The following is a 26,169-nucleotide window of genomic DNA, read 5'->3' as shown; positions in this document are numbered from 1 at the left end:
GCAAGACGCGTTTGAATGCAGTAGCTCTATAGGACAATCTTCCTATCCTGGGTTCGGTTGCCCAAAAGTTGAGGAAATTCCTCAGTGACGTCCTCAATGGACCTCTACCCGAGAAACGTCATCATGACGTTGGTAGACAGACTGAAACCGAAACAAATCGGAAGATGATTGCTAGGTTCTACGAATGGACACTTGTTCGCTGCCTCCTATTGAAAGAAAAGTAGGACCGATGGTCGCGTCCCTTTCAGGGACCACCGTAATTCCCTCAAGACCGTGGCTTTCGGACGCGACCTTCTTCGCCTCTAGCTTCGAGCGTAGTTCAACTCTACCAAATTGGTGGTGCTGTCCAACACTATGACGCCATTTGTTTACAAAAAGGAAGAGGTCTATAGCTTTGGCAGTACTTTACACGCCAGCAGCTCTGAGGACTGTAGCGTGTGCCCGAACCACTACCGAAGCTACGGAGGACAAAACTAAGAAATACCTTCAACGTTCGACGTTGGAGGGCCTTATAAAGCCTATCGCTTCAACAGTAGATTTTGTCTGCTTTAATTCTCACCAGGGGCGTTATTTGGCGTGGCAGCAGCGGTCACTAAAACTCAGTGGTGTAGCCAGGGAGTGGGGGTTTCAGGGGTTCTACGCCCCCACCAAATCGTACGTTTGGTTATCCATTTGGGTGAGGGAAAGCGAGGGTGAGACCCTCTCCCCCATGTTCCCGCAGAACCCCTCCCGAAAAAATTTTCTGGCTACGTTACTGCTAAAACTACAGGGAACCTTATACGAAAAGCCGGGCTAAAAGTTTTCATGGCTCCTGCTGACGATGGTAATGACGTAAACAACGAGATTTGTTTGGATTTGATGGATGGTAATGACGTCAGAATCAGAAGAAGACTTACTGTTATGAAGCGTCTTGACAGCGACAGAAAGTACTTCTCCCTTCCCTTCGAGCTCCAGCGTTCCACGGTAGACGCAACCAAACTGTCCTAGTTCACAAGACAGACATTGGCGAAGAATCTGTTCTCACTAATGGAGTTCATTGTTCACATTTATAATAGGAGACGCGCATACCCTGGCCAATGACAGGACCGAGTATGAGGTACTCCCTCTTGAAGAGTATCTTCTCAGACTCGAGCATGGCTATGGTTTCGCTATCCAGCTCGAAGGCGTGTGCCATGAGAGCCTCACGTGCCTCAGCGTCATTTGGTCGCACGTAGTCTGGAAGAGATGTATTGATAGCTGTGTCAAACCCTTGAGTGCTAGAGACTCCGATCCAGACGTCGTTGTGGAGAGACACTCTTATATGCTTCAAGAAATAGTCGAATAGTAGTGGCGTTAAAAGGGTGCTTCAAATGTCTAAGCAGTGTTTATTTTTTTAACCTGGCAACAATGCAGAAGAGGTAATCTAATGCAGATGTGCAAAATGATCGACTCCTCATTGAACAGGACCTCCCTATACAGTGTGTTCTGAAGGAGGCGGAAAGCTGCACTACAAGAAGGGTGCGTGTGTAGCTTACATGTGCAGAAGAAGTGAAGAAGCAATAGCATATCTTCGTGTACCATAGTCTTAGGGGTGTATATGATCGCTGATTTAGTGGTGTACTGCGATAGGAAGGTATTTATTACGTCATGCGTTGTCATCTAGGAGTCGGACATACTATGCATGCTACAGCGAGCTATAGGGAGTTGGAGTGCAACACCTGCGTGCTTCAACGTATTACTACAAGATATGTTCTAGACAACCCACGTATTCTGAACATGTACATTTTCCCGTTTCTTAACTGACACAGTGATATGGCAGCTTGAACACCGGAGACGCGACAATGTCCGATCCTTGTATTACCTGATGGCGTGACTCACCAGCTTGAATAACACAACCAAGATCGTAATTGAAACGAAGAATATTACGTTTATAATGACGCCAGGCATGCACCCCGCAAACAGGTCGGAGAGGCTTTTGAGTTTTTGTGACACTTTACAGACATGAATACCTCTCCAATGAAAATGGGTACATCTGTAAGTCGTGTTCAACCTAAGAGAGACACGTTTAAGTCCCGGCATCCCCTTTGTTCCTATTGGCTGTAAGAGCTATAGCCGCATCACTACGTGCTGTGGTCACTGCCAACAACCTGAAGAAATCGAGCACACCTTGCGAGACTGCCGAGCATACCATTCTGTGCGCGAAGCCCATCTCCCTCGCTCCAGCTCTGGCACGTTAGCGGACATCCTCTACTCCGATGGTTCTTATGCCGAGCGTTCCGCAAAAGCAAGAAACCATTTTCTCTTTCTGCAGGAGGCGGGTCGTGCTCAACGACCCCTCTAACACATTGCTCTCCCCGACGAACCCATGCACCCTCTACGCATCTCCACCCTTCATCCGTCTTTTTTTGTCTTTTTTTTTGCTATAGTCGTGACGACGCCCACTTGTGTGTGGCCAACAACAGCAAGCCGATCCTGCCATTACACCCCCCCCCCCCTTTCCGCAACCTCTCGCCAAGTAGTGCGCCGACAGCAAAACTTACCAGCCCCATATAGGTGGCATCTAGTTCAGTATACTACTGCAGTATAATTGCGCCGGCGCAGTAACTCTGTTACGATTGATGGGCAACATTCGTGTCTTTCTTACGTTGAACTCGGGTTGTAGGAATGAACCAATTAGTGCCAAAGCCACGGCGTTAACGACCTGTCGAATCCATCAGCGTGTATCGTGAGTTAATACGTTGCTTCTCGTAACATGCAGTTAGGTCAGGTGAAATGAGGTTAGCTAGTTAGTGTGATGTAGCAATTAGGCTAGTTTTATCCTGATCACGTTGATATCTTACCAGCGGTTCCCGCACTAGTAACGGGCGTCTCAGGGGATATCACTACGCCTGAAAGTACATACAACATATTTGTACCGGTACCGGTATCTTGTCGTTCCATTTTTTTCTTTATTACCATCATCATCATTCTTGTCGTCCCGACATGCTACCAGTGGCGGCGGAATACCACAGAACAAACCGAGAGGGACAGTATACTGTAGGGGTAGCCGGCCCTCGTGATGAGGGCTACAATCCCCATTTTTTTCTTTCTTTCAATCAATCAATCAATCACTGTGTCAGTACGTACCGTGCCTTGCAACGGTACGTGGCAGAACGCAGCAGTACGCGATGGTATTTTCTTTTTGTTTGTGTACCAACCAGGCAAACAAATTGTACGGGTTGCATACTGTTACTGCTTGCTTACTGTTACTGTGGTACCAGTGAACACGTCCCAATCCGTAACAAGAAGAATGTACCCGAGTTCTTCGAGACCGAATCAGTACAATGACTACCGTAGAGAGGGTTTTGGAGGTAAATCCTCGTGGGCAGTAGCAAGTTCCACCGCCACTGCATCTTGGTTTTATCATACCACAGGAGAAGCAATCTGAATTATAACAGTCAAGCACTTACTGTTAGCTCTGTTGCCATCATCCCCTCTGTTGTTGTAATCGACGAAGTACTCTGGTACTGTCTTCTTGCTACGGATCTTGATGTAATACAAGACTCCAGCGACGATAACTACAACGATGAAGACTACGACGACGACGGCAGCGATGAGCCCAGTATGACTGGCCACTTTGGCCGGTACCAGACGCAGTGCGCCGACGCTGTACGATCGGCCTGCCAGTATAACCTGTTGCGTAATTATTCACCTCGGTTACACACTGTCCCGATTTTGAAGTACAACATTAATTAGTAGTTTGGCTGTAGAGCCCCAAAGCTTTGTTATGTCGAAATCTCAAAAACATATTTCGCTAGCTGATGGCGACAAAACAAAGTTTTACTTTTCACGAAGTCTCACTTAGGCAAGTTGTATTTATTCATTTATATATGTTAACTTATCTACATATATATATATATATATATTTACAGAAACGGGTTTTGTCATATATGATTTTGTCATATTCTACTTTCATAGAATCAAATTTTGTTACATTCAGATTCCGTCGAGTTATTGTTCCCCTTTCCATACAAATTCATTTATTTGCTTTCAGAAAGCACACAGCACATTCAGTGGAAGGATCAGACTTACCTCGACAGAGTGCTCAGACTCTTCACTAAACTCGTCTTTCCTGAGGGAGCAGAACAGGGCAGTCGGCTGAATGTCCGTAATGTTGCAAGCGAAGTCCACGTCTCCAACCTTTATGTTAACATCTTTTCTGAAGATTATGCTGTCCAGGTTCTTTCCCTGAGATGAAAAGTAGTATACACATTACCATGACTCTGCAGAATTTTATGGAGACAATGACTTGTCTTCTGGTACAAAGGGCAGGTCGTCCTGGCTATGTTGCACCATGTCATGATGAACGTATGAACGAACCAAATTTGGTTGAATTAACTAGTTGCAACAGTTTTATGTACCGTTTCGAGACGTTCGAGTTTCCTTTAAGACAACGACAAAAAGTGACTTATTAGACATGGCATAATATGGGACCACCACCACTCCAGTAAGTCATATCTGTGGAATCGGGTTCTTATGGAAATCAAAATGCTGACATGCCAGGTCGGAGCTCTCACTTCTGAAAAAGTGTATTAGTACCTTTATAGCCATTACAAGATGCGAAAGTTTCTTTTGCGGTTTTCACTCTTGGCGAGTGTCCCAGTGTGGCCAACAGAACTTTGCCCGAACAGGCAATATGTGTTTTGTTTTTCACGGTCACAAGTGCAGTTTCTGCGACAGCTCAGGCTGTGCAATATATGGCTATGAAACTGCTCCAGGAAGCGCTGAGGTGGCGGAAATTTTAGCCGGATTAGGATAGATCAGGTTAGGTTAGGTTAGGTTGGGTTAGGTTATGTTGAGAAAGGTTATGTTGGGTAAGGTTGGGTTGGGTTGGGTTGGGTTGGGTTGGGTCGTGTCAGTAAGCTATTCAAGTTATGTTAGTGTAAAAACCCTGGGACGGTGCTAGGCGGTGCCAGGATTGAATTGTATGTACGTATTTAGCAGCGTTGCAAAGTTTGCCGAGTATATGTTATTGTCGTATTTAACTCAAGAAAATCATCGTAAATATTGCTCATTTCTGTCTGTCTGCCGCAAATACTTCAAAGGACATTCGTACGACTACCATTTTCTCACTTTAAGCTTTGTTACTTAAAAAAATAATCAGTCGGACTGCTATAGTACATGCCAGCTTTACAACAGGATGAACCCCAAGGCCTTTGAAGCTTACCGGAATCTCCAGTGTTAGATCGTCGAGACCGACTTCAACCTCGTTTCCTTCCCCGGTAAACGTCTCAAACTCAGGATCTGGGCGATAAAGGAAGTCGAAAGATGTTTGGCCTGGTTTGGACCCCAGCTTCAAGCTATCCATTTGAAAGTAACCGTGCACTAGAAGAGCCGAATTTCGTAAATTGAATTTCGTAATCCTGGCTTGGTTGACGATGGTGCTGTTGTACAGGGAGGGCACGGCACATGTCATCGTACTGCCCCCAAGCATAGCAAGACATTGCTGGAATAAGAAAAAGAAAAGTTGACTTGCCGTGTATCATAACTGGTACAATCAAGCTTACACGACGGCAGTGAAGGGCGCGAATGCAATCCTAGTTTTTAGCAACATGCACACGGCAGCAAAACCCGCGAATGTCATTCTAGTTTTCAAAGTTTACACTGCGGCAGTAATACCTACGAATGCCATTCTAGTTTAGCACCGCGGTATGAATGACATTCTAGTTTTCGGCGTTAACACCGCGGCAGCAAAACGCGCGAATGTCATTCTATAGTTCAACATCGCGGCATCAAAAACAGTAAATGGTTCTAGTTTTCGGCGTTAACACTCCGGCAACAAAACCCGCGAATGTCATTCTAGTTTTCAGAATTCGCACCGCGGCAGCAATGCGAATGCCATTCTAGTTCAGCATCGCGGCATCAAAAGCCGCGAATGACGTCCTAGCAATCGGCGTTAACACTGCGGCAACAAAAGCCGCGAATGACGTTTTAGTTTTCGGCATTAACGCCGTGGAAACAAGACCCGCGAATGCCATTCTCATTTTCGGCGCTAACACCACGGCAGCAAAAGCTGCGAATGCCATTGTAGTTTTCGGCGTTAACACTGCAGAGGCAAAGGCCGCGAATTATATTTTAGTTTTTGGCGTCAACACTGCTGCAGCAAAACCCGCGAATCTCATTCTAGTTTTCGGAGTTCACACTGCGGCTGCAATACCTGCGAATGCCATTCTATTCAACACCGCGGCATCAGAAGCCGCGAGTGACACTTTAGTTTTCGTCGTTAACACCGCGGCAGCGAAAGCCGCGAATGTCGTTCTAGTTATCCGCGTTAAAACTAGGATAACATTCGCGACTTTTGCTGCCGCATTCTAGTTTTCGGCATTGAGGGGCCGAACCCTCATGCCGTACGCATGTGCCGAAACCGCCTGCGGGCCGTCGCTGGGCGGCAAGCAGAGTGCTTGCCGCTAACGACGCTGATAACGTGCTGCAAACTGTGTGCGAGACCGGTGGAAGACAAGAGCGTAACGTAGTCTCCGTTGACCATCTAACCGATGATGTGCGGCATGCCGCTAAACATCGTGCACTGTGCGGTCAGCGAAAAGCGCAGGTGGGCTCTGTTTGCAGCATTCGCACTACGGCAGTTACGGAAGTCGCGAGACTGGCGCATGAACCAGTCCAGGTGGCTGGTTATTACCGTTGCCGCACGTAATACGTATTGAGTACCAAAGTAAACAGGTACGAGCGAAGCAGGGGTGTGATCATATATAGTTGGAAAGTTCGTCTTCTTCGAAAACATTTTTCGTCTGCCATGTTCGGACCACGACCTACTAGATTATAACGACCATGTTACAATCAGAAAACCCTATGAGGAGCCTGTCCGCACGATCCGCCAGGGGCGCTACTGATCGGCACAACACGATTGGACGATGGAAATTTGAATTCTGAACGCGCAGAAGCGTGTGTACGACTACCGTAGCAGACGACGGCGATAGCCCCTATGAAAACGCGTAGAATGATGATGATAATCAACCTCAGAATGAAACATCTGTGGAACGTCCACCGCTTGTACAGAAATACTAAGGTAAGCTGAAGTACAAAGTATTGTAGAAGTTGAGGAAGCAATAACTGGGACGATCAGAAGCGCCACCGCTACCTTCCAAAAATGCGGCGCATAGAAGGGGTGCGCCTGACATGGTCGTTATAATCTAGTAGGTCGTGGTTCGGACTTTCCGTCTGGCTTTTCGAACTTGTCGAACACTGCAATGACAAAGCTGTCACCTGTACTACGTATTTCGATCCTGTAGTCAATTTACCCTGCTAAGCAGACCATATAGGCAGATTGTCAGTCTTGTAGAGTTCGATGCTTCTTACAATGTTTTTAATTTCTTACACGTTCGTAGTCAATAAAACAGTGAGCGAGGAACTCACAAGGGCTACGATCTTACACTAGCGATCGTTATCGTTATATTTAAAGTAAACGCGTTCCAAAGCCGTAGGCTACGGAAGGCCCGCGCAAGAGAATCACGAATTGCGAATCACGAGCCGAAGTGAGTTTAACGCGCGTTATGGGATATGAACAAGAGACTGGGGCCCCAGGAGAAAGCTCTGCATAGGAAGCAGACTGGGTAGAAAATACTTCGAACATGTTTATCTTAAAGCATGCAGGAGGATACCTGCTCAAATATCCAAGGGTAACCATATTACAAAGATGAATCACGTACTGTGCTGATAGTATTCCCGCCATCATTTTCATCGCCTTGGAAGACCAGCATCGGTTTGTAGACACTGTTCAAGTTAGTCCCTCGCACAGTTATGTTGGTGCCTCCGCTGTAAGCGAAAATATTTTATTGGTGGCGGCATAGCATAACGATGTATAGCGACCATTGAGGAAAGAAGCGAGCCATCCGGACAACTTACGCGAATGGTGCACTCTTTGGTACCACACTCTCGACAACAGGGTCGATGCTGTACTTGAAGAAAGAATTCTGAATGCATTGCTCCCCACATGACCAGAGAACTTCCTTGTCTTCCACGAGATATACGACTCGCATGGCAGAACTTGTCAACGCCGCTGTTGTGACGTTTGGTGTCTCGCATGTCACGGCCTCGTTTGAAAGGCTGGAAATAGCGAAAAGGAAGGTTCGTGCGATTGCATTTTTAAAAAAAATCTACATATGTTAGGAACTCTTAGGGAATAGAAAACGAAAACATTCAACGATAACAAAAGAATGTTGATAAAAGGAGGATAAACGTATGGTATCCTTAAAGTACCACAGAAGTCATTTTTAACACCCAGTTTTCTTCTTATAAAACTGTTAAGTTTGCCAGTAAGATGCACCATGCGAAGTAATTTACACCACAGAGTCATAATCATCGCAGAAACTGAATTTAAAATATGCCGCAAAAAGCGACCGTGCGCAACGGTGGTGAAGAGCAGTACCAGCCTGTGATCTGCCTGGAACCTCGCGCTGACGCTATAAGGACTCGCTCGCTGATTGGCCTAGAAAAATGTTGTCTACTACTCCGCTGTCGTCTGCTACTCGGCTGTTCGGGGTTCTGATAAAGCCTTTCTCCTTGCTCGGTAAAGCTTCGGGCGCTCCTTGTATCCCCAGTTCTCCGGGAAAACTGGCAAAACAGGTTTACGGCGGCAAAGGAACAATGCGCTGACCCCCACTGATCGGCAAACCAGAATGAGTCTCCTTATGCCGTCATCGGTGACGTGCCATCATACCTCCTCATCCTCGTCATAGCTGGAGTGGCGAGTTAAGGGTGAAGGCGCGGAGCTATGTTTATGTGAGTTTTTTTCTGGGAAACAAATTGCACACATCAAAACCTTTCGCGCTATTCGGTATAATGACACACACACTTTCATCAGATGCCTTAATCTGAAATTTTTTTGGATGGCCCTCTGTACTCCTTTAAAGGAGCAGTGTGATGATGCTTAGCATTGCTGGAAGCCCAGCTATACGTTCCTCAAGCAATTCAAGCAATGCCTCATGCAATACCTTATCAGGAGCCACCATGCAAAGTAATACCGCTGAACGCCGTCTCATCACTGCGTAATTTCATTTACAAGTCAGCCTGTAGGGTCGCGTCCGTTCGAGTCGATTGCTAAACTTTCGCGTCATTTCATTCTTCGTGGTCCACCTGACCACGGTATAAAAAATCCCGCGCGAAATAGTGACGTAGCTTGACTGTCATTCGATGGAATACATGACAAGAGCAGACGCCGGATGTTGACAGTAGTATATGCCAGAACTCCCTCTCCGGAAAACGGCGTAAACGTCATTCCCTACACCGCCAATCACAGCACGACCTTGAGAAAAGGAATGACGGTGCCGTGCGGGCGCCCTTCTCCTCAGTTCAACGCCCTCTCACTCTACCAGTTAGCCAGTGACGTCACGCTACCGGAGCTTCTGCAGCTGCGGGAGCAGCTCTTATCTTTAAAATTCGTTTCTTCAAAGCACATTTCGAACGAAAGAAAAAAAAAACAAGTAGAATGTCGGTCGATGCTGAACATTCCTTCGGTATCTGTTTCATATATGGGTTTCCGGCTGCGACCGTACCTTTAACGACTAGCCACGAGCGCTGCGGTGTGACCTTGGAGGGTAGGCCTGATCTCCTGGCGTGACGTCAGTGTGACGTAGCATCAGCGTCGCCAGGCCTCGTTTCCCGCTGAAACGGACACGGCGCGTCGCCACATGCGGCGTACTCTATACGTCACGGAGTAACGTCGACAGGAGTGGAAGGTTTTCTAGACGGCGTGCCGATCAGAGACATCTCTCTCTCTCTCTCTCGCTAGGGGTCAGCACAATCACCGTACACGCGCGAGAGTACGTGCCATTTGTAGCACAATCTGCCCCCGCAAAAAAATTTAACCGCTATGGAGGCGTCCTTCACCGCTCCTTTAAAGAGACTCGGAAGCTAAAACTGCCACCGTTCTTGAACGTTGAACTCAAAATATTGTAATGCAGGCGCGAAAGAACGTTACTCATTGTTTCTAACGTGCGAACTATCCTCAATGCGCGTTGTTTTTCTTTTCTTTTGGTTGAGAAAATGGGTGACCGACCAGAACACACGAGCACCCCTTACCTCAATATTTCGCAAGGGTATATACCGACCCTGACGACGTGGTTTGTACCGGAGTCCAGGTTGAGGCCCTCAATCGTGAGATTTGTTCCTCCAGACATGGGACCGAACGTAGGGTACATTCCAAAGATGCTTACGTCCTGCGGGTAAAATGATAATGACGACAATATTGGTGGCGTTGCGTCGGTGGAACGACTATGGAAAAATAATAGAGCACTCGGCTGATCGTGCCATGGAAAAACAACGGTGCTCTTCGGCGACTTACCAAATACTGGAAGGGTTCTTCTAAAAGCTGCGTGTCCATGATATCGTAGAGTTTGTCGTCGGAGTAATAGGTGTCATTCACAGAGATCCTTATGCCTGCTGATGTCGCATTGCCTGCAGCGGGAACTGTGCACTGCACCCTTGGAAAGAAAAGTGGCGGGTAAGGGCCGTTAGTTGTGACTGAAGCAAAACTGGAGTGACCAGGATAAACAGAGTATCGACGCCGAAGCAACCGCGAGAGTGACGTACAGCATTCCTTTTTCTGTTTCAACAGGCGCTCAGACTCCTGCGCACCTTCCTGCGGGTTGGGCTAGAGTCACTTTTTAGAGTCACATTTAGTGGCTCTGTGTTGGGCGAAGTGACTCAGGTGGATCGACGAGCGTGGACCGCAGCTGGCACACTTTCGTGACACGATCGACAGATGGCGCTGTTGGTGCTTATAGATACTGCAGAAACGAAATGGCGCCAATTTCTTCGTTGTCGATCTCAATCTAATCTGCTGTCGCACCATCACGTCTGCGGTTAATCAGTTATGAGGGAGTTGTAGTGAAGCAATTGCACTCAAAATGTTCACAAACAGTGTTGCCGCTGCCCATCCACAGGATTCCATTCTGAGTCACTCCCACTTCTCACTGGGCCCTCGTCGATATCGTTCGCGAAGCGTTTAAATGAAAACGATTCACTGAAAACTAGCTATTCTGCTATGTAGTTCCCTAAAATACATTGCAGACATGCCTTCGTGCCAAAATACAACTTGTAACCTGAACTGAAAGAGACAAACGGCCGTATTCTTAGACGACCCACGACATCTCGCCTCAAGTGTGTGAGCGTCCCTTAACTTGAGGAGCCATACGACTTCAAACAAGCACCGGCGCTACCGTGCAGTGTTCGCGGAAGGGAAAGCTAAGGATCTCCTCCCCTTGGAGGACGCTTCGAGTCAAGGCCAGACTCGAGGTACAGCTCGAGTGGAGTGTCGAGTTGAGGACCGTTTAAGAATACGGCTCTAAGTTTCGAACGAGCCAGTGATATCACAGCTTCTTCTTACAGAACCCAACGGTATCGCGAATACAATATACCCAGGGATCGTTTAACCGCACTTCAGCGCAATATGGAGACACAGAAAAGAAACAAAAAGATAGATACGTACGTGGTGAAATTCCACGAGAAGAGAGGACAAACGACGTCACCCACAGTAACTCTGATAGAACTATGATCAGGTTCATGTTGTGTACCCAGGTTGTCGCCCTCGATAGTGAGTAGCGTTCCTCCGGTTACTGGACCTCTTGTTGGGTACACCTACGAAACGAAACGATATTAGTTTCGTTGTGAAGTGACCAAAGTCATTACACAGAAAACGTAAACTTACCTTCTCTATGGATATGGGACATTGTGCTGTGTCAACGGTGGTGTCGCACTCGCCCTGGTGAGCGCATCTGCCGTCGCACCAACCGCACCCTAAGGGATCGTCCGATGCCCTCATGCAGGAAGCACAGTCATTGTATATAGAGCAGGAACCGACGGGAAACTTGACGACCTGCAATCACAAAAAACTCTCCTGCATCCAATATTTCGCATAATGCAACACATAGTGGTGTCCCATACATGAGCTGAAAGTCGCGCAGGTCGTACCAAAGAAGCCTCCCATGTATTCGTGGCACTTCTCCTGCTAATCACGTAGAAACGTGGTTTCATCAAGTGATTTATTGATTAGAGCATGACTGGAATTTTGTGGGTGTTCTGCCAAACGTGTTAGCTTTACAGGGACATCCTTCCGTTCTGATCCTCGAACGCTCGCCCTCCTTACGGTGCTCTAGTAACTTCCTTCGCTCCTCTCTCCACAGCTGTTACTGATGGACCTACACGGCTGTCGATGTTGGTGGGCCCTACAAAGCTAAATACGCGACCCCAATGTCTCTGGGGACAGGGGAGATTAGTATGCGTCCTGGGCCGACTTCAGGGGAACTGCACCAGCATTCGTCTGGAAAGTCTTCGGGAAACCCGGGGAAAGCCTCAGACTGCACAGACGGCCGGTAGGATTCGAACACACCACCTCCCTGTCTTCACTATTAACTATGAAAGATATTATAAAATGGAAGAGGGCAGACCACTTCTTATGGTGCAAACTTCAGCCGATCGCGCAAATGAAGGACTTCGTATTGTTCTGGACCACAGTGACAGCCATAAGGTCACTTAATTATTGATGTGACTCTCGATATATACGTTAATGATCAAACCCCCACTAACACTTCGTCCTGTCAGGAAGTAGCCAAAGTTGCCGTCCGCATCAACCGCCACCGATTTTCTAACCCTCGGTGGAATCGTCGACTCCTCTTGCTGTGAGATGTCTGTAGAACCCAGGAGCTTGGCGGTCCTGCCGGCTATCAGGTACTACAGGAAAAGAATAACGAGGGTCATTTCGGGTCGCCCGTATACCCTGTACCAGGAATGCGCGCTGGAGTGCCACAGAACACACCTTGCTAAGATGTCCGTTGCTGTCTCCGATCCAGGCTATGTTCCTCTGTCTTGGTGCTTCGCCTTGCCTCAGCATCAGCAGCGAAGTCATGAGGGAATCCTTCCGGGTGATGGTGAGTGTACCGGGTAAATGTAAACGGCTTTCGATGTAATAGTTAGGACCTTGGGCGCAGAAATTCACGCCTCCTGTCGGTTTCTGCAGGTAAAAAGGAAGGCTGTTGAGACGACGGCAACAAAAGCCAGGCCCACATCTGCGACACCTTATATATCGGACTTCGTGATGTGTTTTTCATTAAGTTCGAAAGTGCCACATGGCTACAGTCGTGGTTAAGAGAATGCCAATATTTAATTAATCTATTTAATCTATCTATTAATCTATGTTAAATTAATCTATTTAATTAATAAAGCACAATTAAATATTTTGACAATTATGATGCCCGACTACTAACAACATTCAGTTGGTATCATTCACGTGCAGCGCTCAGCCTTTTTCATTTTCTTTTAAATCTTGATACATATCAGCTGAGGCACCCTCCAGATTCCCACAAAAGAAGAGCATCATGCACTTGGAGCACCGAACATTTACAAGACGCACAACAAAAGCGACTTTCACTCATGAATTTTCCTGATCAGTGTATTTCCTAACTGCGTTAACCAAAGTTCAGACAGAACACATGCTAACTACTTACGTATTCTTGACACCTGAGCAGCGTCTCGCCATGGAGCAACCTCTGCAGAGACGCCGCCTGGCCACCATTATTGCAATCAGTCGTCGTGTTCTCGAACATGGCCACCACGTCCGTCATCTTGAACTGACACAATCCCGATCCCAAGCTGGGGTCATTCACAAATCCCATGCCGGAGTAGGGCTTCCCAAAAGCCACGCTCAGCGTCGCCGTTTCATCGACGGACTCGCTTTTCTTCTTGCGAGTGCTACCACCGGACATGTGCAGTGTAGCTACCTCCGCCACACTGTACGTCCTTTCGCCGTCGACACACTTCAAGGGCACCTCCGTGTAGGTGAAAAAAGACAGGTCTTTCTGGCACACCCTCGCTAGCCTCGTCTCAAATATAGTCAGGGACACACCGGGGTTCTGCACCGTGACAAAGTACGCGAAGCCATCGTAAGCGAACCCGTAGATGTAGTGGATCTTGTAGGGCTTCTTGTAAGCCTCCACGACATCTACGAAGGACGCCGTATTTCCCTCGTCAGCAGCTAGCTTTAATGAATCTTTCTTGGAGGTTCTCGCAGCTACGGGGAACGGGTGGTACCGGACAGGTCTGTCGTCGTAAGTCGAAGCCGAGAACAAGACATCCGTGTGGGATCCCTCTCCGTAAAAGGCGACGGTCTCTGCCCGTGAAGCGACATAATTCACGACGAGGGATTTGTCGAACTCTTTCGTCTTTGTGATGTTCAAGGAAACGGTATACAGAGAGCATGTTCCCTGCCAGATTGAACCGCAAGACAAGACGAACGGCAAATTTCGTAGTTGCAACAGGACTTTGTTGTCGTTGTCTGTTAAGATGCGGGCCTGTTCGCAGGGCAATGGGTCGGGACGGCATTCTAGACTGTCCGGGTAGGGTCCAGTGAAGAACTGCGATGTGAGGTTGAGGTCGGGGGTGAATTTGTACAAGGCGTTCCTCCCGCCCACGATAATGATGTCGGTGTATCTTTGAAGTCTGACTATGTTTTGAGGAATGCCGTCGTCTATCCTGTACACGTCTGTGAGGGATGGTAGCCTGGATGAAGTGACCGAGAGGAATGATGTGATGAGGATTGCTGAGATGATGTGTCTATGTAAATGCGCCATCTTGATGGGGGCAGGGTCTTGATTACTTATCTCTTGTGTGACGAGCTGATTTCCTTCCTACGTATCCTGACCTGTAAACGGCACAACACCAATAATGTGAGTGCTCAGTTCAATTACATGACAGAAGAATGACGCCATTACATGACGTTATCGCGACAAGAACAAGAACGAGGAAGCAACATGACTTACGTCGATTACCTCCGCAGGGTGTTTCCGATTAGAGTAATTGAAGAACCAGGTACTGAAGTAATATTTTTAGTGACTAGCTCTTGCCAAACACAATTAAAAATAATTGTCAATTGATTGATTGATTGACTGATTGATTAAAAGAAAAACTCGCAAAAAATTATAACACCATTACTTTCTCTAGTTTTCTCGCTACCAGACGGTAAAGCGTGCGAGCGAGACAAACAAAATTTGCAATGTACTTCGTATCTTACTTTGAAGTACATTTGCTTTGTACTGCACAACTGTGGCAACTTTGAGGTACTTTGCCTATCTATAACGTATGCCCATCACGTTGCCCATCGTAAAAGACTAGATGGATCCCTGTCCACGAAACTGTTGACCCACAATATCCATGAACCCCAATGATGAGGACATTGCCCAGAAGAAGAACAGTCTCCGTTTCGAAATATCGACGACTCTTGTCCTCAGGCGCTTCCCTACGAAGTATTCGTCACTAAACTTATTAACTTATTTCGATGTGTCCTGCGAAGTTTTATCCGCTAATCATTTGTAATTACCAAGCTTACATCTCATTACACAGGTTGCAGAGGAACTATGGCGATACTTGCAGCAGGATACAGGTGATTCAACGCAGGGGAACTACGCAGGCGCCCAGTTCGATATGAGCAATCACTTAGCGCGAAACAATATGCCCATTGCAGCTCGGTTGCGACATATCGTCAGCAGTAGCTACAAGGTACCCTGAGGCAGTGGGTTTCACAAGCGTGACTCGAGGGGCTTCCGTTAGTGCGAGACATATGCTTGTGCACGCAAAAAGGATTTGATTTGATTTGACTCTACTGGCGCAAGGATGTACGCAAGAAGGAGGCATCGGCTGTCGGCAAAAACAAACGTTGTTTCGAGGTTGTTTGTTTAGCTTCTAAATATAGCTCAAGCTGTGCAGTGAAAGCATGCTTGGCGCGTCTATATGGCTCAAGTGGTAAGTAACCTCCTGAGGAACTGCTGGCCACGCACGTCTTTCGGAAGTATTATCGTTATAATGACGAAAAGTGAAATATGACGAGTACCAGGGCTTTGAAGTGGGGTAGTTGGTATTTCATGATCTAGAAAACACCGCATGCCGTAGCAGCAAGAAGACATCGTCACAATTGCGTATACTCGCAACCGACAGGTTATATAGGCAAGGGTTGAGCTGAAGCCACACTTCCCACCCATATCAAGAAAGAAATATTCGATGTCTTTCTGATAACAGAGAAAGGGAAAAGAAGGTGTAGGAGTACCCCATCCATTGTTTTGAAAAAAGAGGAGATAATCTTTTTAAAAGAATGAAACATATGGAAGCAGGGAAAGCTGCCCTTCCCTTGCTGAAGGCTGACGTCAGCTTAATTCTTGTGTAAGAGTGTTTATCAATAAAACCTGTTACTTGTGAGTACGCAGTTGTTCAGTTGTCTTCCTTGTGCGTGTTCTAGGTTGTGGCGTGCGCGAGAAGGAATACGATAGTACACGCCTTGCACACGATCCTTAATAATACACCGTCTCTATTCCACAACTACAACAGAGGTTCCCACACACCACAACAGATGCACCCGCTGCTGTTGTGAAGGTTGTTACTCAGTTTACAAAAGTCCCGAAAATGCTGCGTCTCATTCTTGGGTTTCCCAAACGCCCAGCACGTTCGCGATATCGGAAGCTCCATTGTCCGTCCGAACGGACCAGTGCAGACTTCAGTTTAGCCCATTGGAATGCGTACCTCGCGCAGTGCGTGAGGATGTGTTCCATGTCCTTCACCGCTTCGCACAGACTCTACGGTACGGTAAGAGCCAGTCCTCGCAACTTTATGTATAGCAAATCTTCGTAGCCCGTCCCTGTGTTCCAGTGGCGTAGCCAGAAGAGTGGGGGAGGGTTTCGGGGATTCAAACCCCTGAAATCGTACATTTGGTAGTGCATTTGGGAGTGGGAAACGAGGCTGAATTCCTCCTCTCCCATGCAAGGTGTTCATAGAACCCCTACGTTCAGGCGAAATCGATGCAAGAGTGTCTGCATCTGTGTCGCGTCTATAATTCCTCGGGACAACTTCCCTAAGTCTATCGCGCATGATTACATAATGCGGTTTTTTGTTTTGTGTGTGATTCTGATCCCGTTCGTAGTACAGCCAAACTCCTTTATAACGAACACCTTTTTAACGAAAATACCACTACAGCAAATAATTTTTTTGCGGTCCCGCTGGAGCCCTATAGCTCCAATAATGGACATCCTTTTTAACGAAAATACCTTTACTGCATTTTTTTTTTTTTTTTGCTGTTTCCTGAGTTTCGTTGTAAAGGAGTTTGACTGTATACGGCAAGTTATGAACATCTTGGACCATCGTCGACACATTGATCAAATGTCCAAGGGACTAGAAGGGCTACCACCATAAAACGTCGCCATCAGCATCATCATCATTTTTCATCAGGGACCTGAACCACCTGAAGGTCGTCGCTTCATCTGTGCACGATACCACAATCGTGTACCGTCCCCATATGTCGTATATCAAATTTTAGAATATAGGCCACACGAGCGCTGTGTCGAAGCCCAACGAAACAGGGGGTCGCCACTGCTCATGGCCCAGAACCTCATATGTGTTTTGGGTTCTGGGAAAGCGAGGTTGCTCAGATTGCTCGGGTGCATCGCGTTCGGCAGATCAGAATTATTGTTGCCGATGTTAAAAACGAGATTTTAACGATAGCTCATGCAAAACAGTGGAATATAAGTTGAACAACGATATTTGGGAACAGAACTTAAAAAAAAAAAACAGAAAAAAAAACAGAACTTCTATATCTTTTTTTTTTTCAATCGACGAATTCGTACACAAATTGAATACTGTGGTGGTGCTGCAAGTACGAGGTCCTTGCGTTTTAGACAGCGGTGTATAGGGAAACCGTCCGACTGCCTTTCATTTGCGTGCGCGGTACGCCCCGTTTATTTGGGGCACGCTAAAATTACGTCCCCTAATGACGACATACGCATTCAGACACGCGACAACAAGAGAATGAATTAGACTTTCTTCTTCGATATCTCGGTAAGATATCGGTAAACAGGTGGGACAAGGCGGTAACCGGTTCGCGGTAACCGGTAGCACATTTTTACCAACCCAACGCCAATCCCACTCCACGAATAAAGACTAATATCCGGAAACTAATATCCAACTCACGCACACCTCAGCCGGCGCCGACATGAATCACGCTTTTTCCACAACGTGGTGTGTCTACAAACAGATCCTCATCCTCGAGCGGGACGCACCAAATCACAAGCACAAGATGGAGTACCGCTGTGTACGTATACACACACCAGAAAACGCCAACGGCAAACATGTCGATCGTACCCCATGAAACCTGTTACTTCCGAACGGCATATTTGCAACATCTCACTGGAAAACGCGCGCACATGAAGGATAAGGTCACATCGTATACGTCTGCACTGTAACGAACGGCCGGGGCGGAAGCGTGCTGCTACTGATTTTCGCGGGAGTTAACAAAGACGAAGGCCGGAGCTTTGCGTGACGTGTGTCGACGCCAGGTACGTGTGCACGGATCGAGTTAAAGCGACAGTAACGACCGTTACTGTGTTCGTGATAATTATGGAACCGCTGGCTTTCTGGGTGGGAGCTGCTCCTATATGGTATGATGTATACTGGAGGATGACGGAATTTTTTTGAGGACGGCACGCGGTCTATTTCCTGGGTGTTGGATTTTGGAGGGTATGCCGAGCGTGAATCCATGAAACGGCATTCATGCAGCAGGCGATGCAGTGTAGGGGAAGTGCAGTAGCGTACGAGAATCGAAGAAGGACAGAGTGTGGTGTAACTGACGCAGCAAATCTATTGTTGGCCTGTCCTGGGCAGACTTCACAAGGAAGTGTGCGCAAAACTGAGCTCGTGGGAAGCCAAAGGAAGAGCGCGGAACTGGTGCAAAGTTTCGAGCCCCAGGTTGCCTTCAGTGGCGGATCTAGAGGAGGGTCAGGATGTCCTGACACCCTCTCTTCAATTTCTGTCTTCACATAGTGTTTAATTGACCTAGATCGTTTATCTACCCTACTGGCCAAGACTGGACACCCCGCTCCCTCTCAGAAAAAATCCTAGATCCGCCCCTGGTCGCCTTCGAGTCTCAGGAAGGAACCTACGAATATCTGATGAGCCGGCAGCGAGCAGTTTACAATATATATATATATATATATACAGATACCTTATCGATAAGGTGGTATATGGTTAGCCCCGCCGGCAGCCAAAATCAGCCACCATAAACAGCTATAGGGGTGGACGTACAGATCATTTTAACGTGTGCAGCTCTGCGAATTAAGTGCAGCATGCCACCACAACCTTCCTCAGTGACCTCCACCAACCAGAGAGTTTAGGTGTTTTAAGAACCACATTGGAGACGCGAAGGCGCACGAAGGTGCTGAACCACGCACATCATGGGCGGAGCTTTTACTCCCTCAATGGAAATCGCCGTATACATGAAGAAGGGGGTCGTCGAGATGTAGTCATACACTCTAAGAAAGAAAGGAGTACTTTTACTCCTTTTGGGGAGTAATTGCATTGCCACAAAAAAATAGTCCCTTTCGGGGGTAAATGCACGAGAGTAAATGAATGTCACAGAGTGAAGACCACATTTCACGCGCTGTTGTAAGAGTCCCAGGTACATAATCGGTGCGCATGCATGAAAACACTTTGAAGCAAACCGTCAACCGTGATATATCGAGTGATGTAAAATCTTGCGCCATACTAGGGCACAATTTGCGAAGAAAGATGCGCCAACTGTTTCTTACTCTGTGTGGGCTGGAAAATTGCTACGTTGTCTGAGTTATACAGCCTTATGTCGTTCAAATTGACCAAGGACACATATTTACGTAGACTTTTGCATTGAGGAGACCATTCGCGAAGTTTGGTGACAATTTGCAGTCCTGGGGAGTATATGTCGGGACTAAATGTTGGGTTAGGGGACTAAAATGGGGAGTCATTGCAGACTAGGGGAGTAGAAGCTGCAATTACTCCCCGTTTTACTCATTTTTTTCTTAGAGTGTAGATCGTAGATGCTCCTGCTTGCCTAAGGGCGTACGAAGAATAAAACGTACACCAGAAACGGCAGATATCACTGTAAACTGAAAAACACCCTTATGGGTGTAAATGGCTTGTCCTATAACTGACACCTCTTTTTACACCATATGGTCTTAGAACACCCTTTTCAGAGGGTGTATTCTGTGTAAGACACCCTTTGAAAGGGTGCTTTTCCTTGAAAGTGCTTTCTTTTGCACCCTTTAAACAACATTCTAGGAGGGTGTAAAGTTGTTAAACACCCTCCTAAAAGGGTGTTTAAAGGGTGCAAAAGAAGGCATTTTCAAGGAAAAGCACCCTTTCAAAGGGTGTCTTACACACAATACACCCTCTGAAAAGGGTGTTCTAAGACCATATGGTGTAAAAAGAGGTGTCAGTTATAGGACAAGCCATTTACACCCATAAGGGTGTTTTTCAGTTTACAGTGTACCTCATGTCTGCTACACACCGACAGCGACGTCGTTACGCGCGACTGCGCTGCAGGCTCGACGTCTCTCTCTCTCCTGTGCGGAAGCCGACATCCTTCATGCATGTTATCCATGATTTTCGGCATGCCTTACATACTTCCTGGTGAGGTCGTCTCGTAGGCGCGTATAGAGCCAAGAGAGAGAGAGAGAAATACACGATGACGATGATATGGGGATGGGTATAGAGCCAAATTTGTGGGTAGACTTCGGGTTTTGTGTTTTTGAAAATCGGGCTAAAAATCGGGTTTTATTTCGGGATACGCGTTACCGGGTGGAAAAGTAGATTGTCAGGCTGAAAAAAGAAAAAGAAAAGGGCGCTTCTCGCATTTTAGATTGACATAAGATCAGCTGCGCTGAATGTCCAGTGCTTTGTGTTCTCCAGTGCCCGTGTTCGCGACTGAATTGGCACTTTGCAAAGTTCGTTTGCTGTTTTTTTCTTCTTCTTTTTTTCGGATCTTACAATAACAGGAGGGGGGGGGGGGGGCGGTACAAACGAGTTTTAAAGGGTTTAACCCCAAAACACAGAGCCCTACACATAGGAAATGCACAGGTATGACTGGATATACAGTCAACCCTCGATTTATGAACACCCTCGGTTCCCCGAAAAATCGTTCATAAATCGAGGGATTCATAAATCAAAAATTCCGTTAAGTGAGTACTATCGAGCAAATGGAACAGTATTTCCGAGTTGATATTGTGTTTATAATGCAATATATTGTGTAAAATTGCTTTGGACCATGCCTTCTGCTGTATCAATCTCACAAAAAACAGACGTTAGCGCATTCACACTCTGTTTATTATGCAATACGAAATTGTTTAATTTTGCTTTGGACCATGCCTTCCGCTGTGTCAATTGAGGTCAGGAACACTTCTGCAAAAATCCGTTTGTTGTTCGGATTTCGAGGGGTTAAGAACCGAGGGTGCAATACCTCGAAAACGTTTTGTCTGTTCAGGCGTCATTCATAAGACCACGAATAATCCATTTGAAGGTTTTTGTTGGCCTCGGAACGATCCGTTCATAAATTCAGGGCAAAAACGCTAGGCAACTCCTAGTTGGTTCCCATAAATACCATTCATTATTCGAATATCGAGGTTCATAAAACGAGGAAAAAATGCATGTAAAAAGTTTGGTTCCTCGTGCTAGTGTTCATAAAACGAGGGAATTCATAAATCGAAGGTTCATAAATCGAGGGTTGACTGTATTTGAAGCACCTGCTTTATGTACATCCGACCAAGGGAAAGATGTGGGCGGACTCAATAATGAAGAAGTCATGATGATGATGATCATGATGATGAAGTCTGTGTGTGTGCGCATGATGGCGTGAAGTGATTATTATTAAAAATATGTACACATAATCCTACTTGTACAATCATATATCATTGACTACTCGCTGCAGCATTGTCCAAGTCCACGATCCAAGCGCCCATAAAGTCTCGAATTTGAATAGGGAGGAACTGCAGCTCTTTTCGCTGCTATGCATCTTAAAATAAAGGTTTCAATCTCTGCACATTCGATCACCTAAATCAGATCCGTCACAGGTAAGTCAAACTGCGAAGCAGCTGAAGAACACGCTCTCCCATATATATAGCGGCCCCCGGTGTGATTTTCGCGAGTCTCCTATTCAACGGACGAGTGATAGATTGAGACAAAGCAGGTTTCCTTCGAAACCTCCCTTCTCGTTAGTAAGCGAAGTCCCGCGACAAAGACGAGCAAAAGACGGGACAGGCCTTTGATAGATTACGAGCCTCTTTTTATAAGAGCTTACATAACGCCTGATATTCACTCTTCTTTTATTGACTCTTAAATGGCGCACGAAGGGCGAATAAGATTACAGCAATCGAGCAAACTGGGGGGGTATTCCTCGGTTTGTAAGCTGCGCCGCGACCTTTTGTGTCACGTAAGATGTAATCCATCAAATATGAGACCCCCCTTTATCTCGGCTATACTGATATCATAAAGAAGAGTCGAGCAGGGTGAATAAGTTAATGGGTCTAGAAGACTCGACGTGATCCTTATTAGCTATGCACCGTACTCTAAACTCAGTGTCTATGCTTTTCTTTCTTTCTCGTTGCATGTATACTACCATTAAAAGTATAACACTGCGGAAAAATCATAATGGTGAGGTCTCTCGCTATACAGTCGGCTTTCGTTCTGGTCACTATCGCTCGGTTGCGACATATACAGGGTGTGTGCAGAAAAACATGACCCGCATTTTTACGTGTAACTCGTTGTCTACTTAGCCGAGGAACTTCCGGTGGCGCACGACGGCGTATTTATGCGTGTGAAAGCTACAAAAAAATCCTGGAAGCCATACTCAGTGTAAAAAAATAAACGGAGCGCGAAAACATGGGCTTCCATGCATTAGAATAGGGCGGTCATGACAGTGCATTGTAGTGCATTTCCGTCTCACGAGAGTTATGTGCAGGCACCGCTAGGGGTACTGCCGATGAGCATCCATGTGGGACATCGTTTCGATTTATGCACCGACATCTGCCCTAGCGGTACTTGCACACAACTCTGCTACGTGCACCACGTTGCCCTTTCACATACACCCTGTTGTCCACCATGTTGCCCTATTCTGATGCACGGAAGCCGACGTTTTCGTTGTTCCGTTTATTTTTTAAGCTGGGTATGGCTTCCACAATTTTTCTACACATTTCGCACGCATAAATGCGCCATCGTGCGCCACCGGAAGTTCGTTAGTTAGGTAGGCAACAAGCTATGTGCCTAAATGCGGGTCATGTTTTTCTGCACACACCCTGTATAAACATTCTATAGAAGATGGTGGTGGAGATGATGACGATACCAGCTTGCCGCGCCAACCAGCGCACCGCACTTATCCCTTCGCCTCTCATTCTCAACAAATCAGGAACGAGAACAATATCATTCTAGAGACCGATAACGATATCATTGGACGCTTCGGGGCTTTCATAGAGTCATATAGGAGGAGTGATTTTATGTTCTATTGCTGTCAAGTATATTCGAGAACACATACAGTACACTTTTTCTAGCTCAACCTGGATGTTGTTTGTCATCCTGTTTTTATACATTCTGGCGTTTGGCCTGGCAATAACTATCATCTATATCAATATAATAATCAATATACTAATAATAATCTGTATCATAATAATCTGTAATAATCTATATCAATAATAATAATGATAATATGTATCAATATACTATATGCGTATGCGGAGTTTTTTTTCTTTTTAGCGCCACGAAGTAACCGTGTTTATGAGTGCCGTACAGGCGTGAACAGGTGGAGAGAGGACAGCAGGAAGGAGTGGGGGGGGGGGGGGGGTGGACAGGGTAAGTATATGCGTCCTGGGTCGACTTCAAGGGAAACTGTGCCGACATTCGTCTGGCAAGTCTGCAGGAGCGGAGGCTTGTGATTGCGCACTTGTTACCATCAATGTTATCATAGCGTTATCAAAGAAAGCTGCGTCCCTTTTGGCATTCCGTTCGTGGCATAATAATGCTCTGCTTGTTATAGCCCAACTTTGTCCGAGAGAGACAGACGAAGGACATTGGCAGTGAGCCACGCAGTTTCAGACCGATATCGTTTATCTCTGTGGATGTCGAAACCGTTGCATGAGAGTGAGACTTCCTAACGCGTGTTCTATGTGCGCGTCCCGTATATGCTCCAGTTAAAGGTTGCCAACGTCCAAATGCCAGCAAAATATCGGATCTGGGGGCACCATGTGTTGCTAGGCCATGCGCATCAAAAATATTTTGTTTCGCCTTTCTTGAAAGATCGTCTCCGGAAGCTGGCCTCACCATCACCAGTCGGGCTGCTGAGTTTCCAATATACTGGTATCAGAGTCACGGTACATAATACTCGCGGGGAATAGTGCCTATGGGGACGACTTCGTAGGTTATATCGGCGTGCCAACCGCCCGGTAATAACACGGATACAACTAGCGGTGCAGGTCACAGCGCGCGCGGATTATTGGTGGTAGGTGGTTTATGAATACTGGACCGGGAGGAAGGAAACGTCGTCGAAATCGGAGTCGAAGTTCGTGCTCGTACTTGGTCTTTCCTCGCACAAAAAATAAACAAATAAAGGAAATTTCCTCGTTCAGTACTGTGTGCTTGAACATTCGGTGCATTATATTACTTTTTCCGAGCCTTGGTTTTGTCCTGGATCAACATTTGCACACGTTACACAGGTTTCTTTTTTTTTTCTTTACGCATGTATACATCACATGTCTAAAACATGCTTACGAATGCTGAAATTCTGAATGCCCAACATGAAAGCTTTTACTTTCAGCAGCGTCTTACGCTTTTAGAGACTTCGTTGTTCCACGAAACACGGTGTCAGTATTATGTACATTCTCATAGACGTCGCGTGACATTATTATAAAAACGTCAGAATGCCGCGAATATACAGCCGCGAAAAGGAAAGAAAAAAAAAGTGTCCGTCGAGCCGGATTCGAACCAGCGACCTGTGGATGTCCACAGGAGGAAACCTCTACAGTCCACCGCTCTACCAACTGAGCTATCGACGGGACGCAGAAAATTGTACTTTGGACGGCGAGCGAGCGGTGAAAGCGAAACTCCTGCCCTACTTTCTCTGGCCTCATTATCTCATGTAGAGTTGCTGACGCTTCGAGGGGGAGCTCCCACTACCGATACGTGCGCCCAACGATATGTGGTTATCCCTATGACAATTAATGTTGCAGAGGCGCGGAGTAATGCATTACATATCTCGGCCATGAGTAATTCTAATGCGTTGCATTTTGTGGATGCGTAAGGCATGTGTAATGTAACGGCATTACTCGTTACTTGGTTGAAAAAAACTCAGACATTGTCTAAAGCCAGCAGTTACAAGCTGTGCCAGGTAGAGGCAAGGAAACGACCCAAGCAGAGCAACATCTTGGTCCAGTATTTGGCTGACATTGGTCAGTTTGGCCAATATTGGACCAATATTGGCAATACTGGCCCAATAATTCATTTCGTTATCAACATATCTTCTTTGCTAATGTGTTTTTACTAGAAGGTTCACTTCTGTATTCATATTTTTTGCATTAATAACTTATAATGTACGGTGTCTAACTTTTTGTGGCTCTCCTTTATTTTCAATTATTATTTTTCTTCTTCCTGTAACTTCAGGTTTGCGTCATGTTTGTGCGAAAATGTTCAAATTACTTTGTCAATTTACTCCACTCCCTTGTGTAAAGCCCGCAAGGGCATTTAAGGTGAAATGAATGAAATGATTCTTGGTCCAATCTTGGTCCAGTATTTGGCCGACATTGGTCAATTTGGCCAATATTGGACTAATATTGGTCCAATCTTGGTCTAGTATTTGGCCGACATTGCCAATATTGGTCCAATATTGGACCAAGTTGTTGTGCTGCTTCTTCTGCTTGGGAGAGTAGCGCCAACGTGGTCGCTTCGTGAACTAATTTAGCTACGCTGTAGACTGGGATGCGATGGTTTCGGATCCTTCCACCGGCTCGTGCTCTCTCAGGTTTCCCCTGGGATTTCTGGGTGCACTTCCAGACGGTTGTCGACACAGTTCCTCCTGAAGTCAACCCACGACGCATGCCATCCCCCTGTCTCAAGTTCCTTCATGCTGTCCTCTCTCCATCTGTATGTACGCCGCTAGTTACTTCGCGGCGGTAACTCATAATTCAACAACAATTAAAAACAAATATACAAATGGTGTATTCGAACTCGCAAGCTTTACATCAGTCTGTGGAGAGAATTAAGATACCAAAGCGTTTAAAACGCCACAGTTAATTAATATAATAAAAATAATAACGTTATCCAATTTAACCTCTAAGCCTTTTATCTTTCAAATATAATTTGGCCTGTAATGCGCCG

The 26,169-nt window shown here is 46.3% G+C and overlaps 1 protein-coding gene and 1 non-coding gene across 4 annotated transcripts in view; both read right to left on the bottom strand.

Annotated features, from left to right (window-relative positions):
* The window catches only part of LOC135387940 (hepatocyte growth factor receptor-like), a 42,807-nt gene that overhangs the window by 4,070 nt on the left and 12,568 nt on the right, over positions 1-26,169 (bottom strand). The window contains exons 1-16 of one of the 3 annotated variants that reach the window (XM_064617173.1): positions 17,983-18,246; positions 13,476-14,668; positions 12,788-12,982; positions 12,559-12,702; positions 11,681-11,848; positions 11,462-11,610; positions 10,316-10,454; positions 10,054-10,190; positions 7,879-8,079; positions 7,683-7,788; positions 5,186-5,464; positions 4,051-4,206; positions 3,429-3,651; positions 2,820-2,867; positions 1,069-1,215; positions 897-983 (exon numbers count right to left, since the gene is read on the bottom strand). In XM_064617173.1, the coding sequence (XP_064473243.1) occupies positions 897-983; positions 1,069-1,215; positions 2,820-2,867; positions 3,429-3,651; positions 4,051-4,206; positions 5,186-5,464; positions 7,683-7,788; positions 7,879-8,079; positions 10,054-10,190; positions 10,316-10,454; positions 11,462-11,610; positions 11,681-11,848; positions 12,559-12,702; positions 12,788-12,982; positions 13,476-14,597 (3,301 nt within the window). In that variant the 5' untranslated portion in view covers positions 14,598-14,668; positions 17,983-18,246. Of the gene's footprint in view, positions 1-896; positions 984-1,068; positions 1,216-2,819; positions 2,868-3,428; positions 3,652-4,050; positions 4,207-5,185; positions 5,465-7,682; positions 7,789-7,878; positions 8,080-10,053; positions 10,191-10,315; positions 10,455-11,461; positions 11,611-11,680; positions 11,849-12,558; positions 12,703-12,787; positions 12,983-13,475; positions 14,669-17,982; positions 18,247-26,169 lie in introns of those variants that run through there. The other 2 variants (XM_064617172.1, XM_064617174.1) reach the window with 2 other exon arrangements.
* Positions 24,761-24,851, bottom strand: Trnay-gua (transfer RNA tyrosine (anticodon GUA)). The gene is given in 2 exon segments: positions 24,761-24,796; positions 24,815-24,851. It is a non-coding gene; the product is annotated as a tRNA-Tyr (tRNA).

Source organism: Ornithodoros turicata, chromosome 3 (assembly GCF_037126465.1).
Source record: "Ornithodoros turicata isolate Travis chromosome 3, ASM3712646v1, whole genome shotgun sequence".
Lineage (NCBI taxonomy): Eukaryota > Metazoa > Arthropoda > Arachnida > Ixodida > Argasidae > Ornithodoros > Ornithodoros turicata.
This window is presented reverse-complemented; position numbering and strand designations above follow the sequence as displayed.